The 2,500-nt window shown below is 35.1% G+C and overlaps 1 protein-coding gene across 1 annotated transcript in view; it reads right to left on the minus strand.

Moving 5' to 3' along the window:
- Nucleotides 1-2,500, minus strand: part of LOC119579705 (receptor-type tyrosine-protein phosphatase kappa-like) — a 39,765-nt gene that overhangs the window by 32,408 nt on the left and 4,857 nt on the right. Inside the window, 1 exon segment of the mRNA XM_037927609.1 lies at nt 2,213-2,300. Within this exon segment, the coding sequence (XP_037783537.1) occupies nt 2,213-2,300 (88 nt within the window).

Below are 2,500 nucleotides of genomic sequence, written 5' to 3' on the forward strand. Positions count from 1 at the left end.
CTGCTGCTGCTGCTACTATCATGGTTTTTATTATTATCAATATCATCGTAATTACTATTCTCATTATTATTGCCCTTACCCTTATCATAATCATCACGATCATTTTTATCATTATTATTTCATTAGTATTATTATCATCATCATTTTTATTACCATCATTATGATTATTTTTGATGTCATTATTATTAGCAAGACTCAGTGTTTTGCATTTAACCCCCTCTCATATCTGATATAATAACTCTCTATGCTTTTCTGTTAGTTTTCATCACCAGATACACTTTGTAAGTAGCTGCTTATAACAGCGTACATTTAACCTGTAACTGGATATTCATAGCAGTAGTGTATAGTCAAAACAATCGAAATCTTCTACTGATAAGCAATTCCGACATATCTTTTGCATTAATTTTACTCTTAATATTATAAGATATTTAAAGGGATCAATCAAACCGTTTGATATCCAATTCGCTAACACCCGGTATGCGATACCCCGTTTCGCCCGATCCCAGTTTTGGATACCCGGTTGTCTTTATGGTCTCGTTCGCTCCAGAAGTACTGAGAGCACCCTGGTATGACGCTATGACTGATCCACTTAAAGATTACGTTGCTCATCCAAAAGCACGAAATTATCATCACAAACAAATTATAACCAACATGGGATTCGCTTAAATATTCTGTAATTTATATAAACATATGATACAGTAATGCATTCAGCTTATGTAGTGTCATTAAAAGCTGTTGGATCTTTATGGACTCGCCATTTTCAGTAATGACTGTTATCTGTCTTTAATTATGAAGTGATTTATGGCAAATGCTCATCATAGTTTGGACACACCTGGCGCCTATTAAAAAAAAAAAAAAAAAAAAAAAAAAAAGGTTTGAATGTTGAAGGAATCATTCTACAGATGTTGAGTAAATAATTTTTTGAATGTGGAACGAGTAATTCCACAAATGTTGAATTAATAATTGTTAAATGTTAAATGAATAATTTACAAACGTTGAATGAGTAATTGTTGATTTTGGGGGGAAGGAATGTTGAAACAATACTTCCACAAATGGTGAATGAGTAACTTTTCTTAAATATTAAACTGATACGTAGAAAAGGTATGAATGAGAATGGACATCTTCACGATACAAGAGATATTCATTTTCATTCATACCTTTCCTACATTTGTTAACATGAATACGGTTCGTCGAATTAATAATTCTGTAAATGTTCATTGGGTAATAGTTAACTGTTAAATTAATCTATACAACTATGAATCTGAATTTGTTACCAGAATAAAAAGCAAATCATTTTATCATTTTCTTCCCTCTCTCCCTGCTTTCTTATTTCCTCCCCACTCCCTGCTTCCTTTCCTGGAAATATTGCAAGGACATATCGTGCACAACGTATTCTTGACCTGAACTTTGCTTCTAAGCAGTTTATATCTTTATAGCCTCTAATGGAGGTAATATCTTGCAACATTATCTGGTCTCTTTTTTCGAAATAGTGGGAAAAAAATCTTTCTCGTGAGTTTCGTTAAGCTGAAGAAAATAAAGAAGGTTAATAGTAACGTTGGAAGATAGTAACAAAAGTAAAGTTGAGAGATAGTGACAATAGTAACGCTGGCAGGTACGTAACGCCGCGATATAGTAACAATAGTAACATTGGGAGACAAAACGACAAAGGAAGAGGCCACAAAGCATAAAACTGAAGCACTGACTGAGCATCAAAAAGCACTACTTGAGGAAGAGGTACAGATCAATACTAAAGGATGGAACGATGTAAGGAAATATCTGAGGAAAAAAATACTGCGGACAACACCAATTAGAGGCTCTTATGCATAAGAGAGAGAGAGAGAAAATGAATATGCATGAATAAATAAATATATAAAATTGAGAGGGACTGTGATACGATATTTGGGATTGTGGACACACACTAAGAACAGAATGAGGGAGCAATAACAATAATACAAGAATCCACAGACGTGTTTCATTTAAGAGAATTTCAATCGGCATTTGTACACAACCAATCGCGTGACAGTAAAAATAAAATCCAAACCGTGTCATGGGCCGTTAAACCACGCCTTTTATTTTTACACTCTTACTTTTACAACGCAAGGCGCCAGCGGTCACATCCAGCAGGCGGCATTGCAGAGTAACGTCCCATAAAGGGCCAATGCAACGTGCAATACATGCGTAAAAGTTGTGCATTAGGGACTTGTTCACTTACACGGAAGCACCCTCTTGTTCTGGTTCTTGAGTTCGTTGGCCTCCTTGAGCGCGTGCCGCATGGAGTGGCACTCCACCTTCGTCGCCATCTGCGGGAGGAGGGCGGGGTTAGGGGCGTCCATGAACAGACGTCATGGAGCTAATCATTTCGATACTATATCTGTAAGGATATATATATATATATATATATATATATATATATATATATATATATATATATATATATATATATATATATATATATATATATGTATGTGTGTGTGTGTGTGTGTGTGTGTGTGTGTGAGAG

This window comes from Penaeus monodon, chromosome 12 (assembly GCF_015228065.2).
Source record: "Penaeus monodon isolate SGIC_2016 chromosome 12, NSTDA_Pmon_1, whole genome shotgun sequence".
NCBI classification, from domain to species: Eukaryota; Metazoa; Arthropoda; class Malacostraca; order Decapoda; family Penaeidae; genus Penaeus; species Penaeus monodon.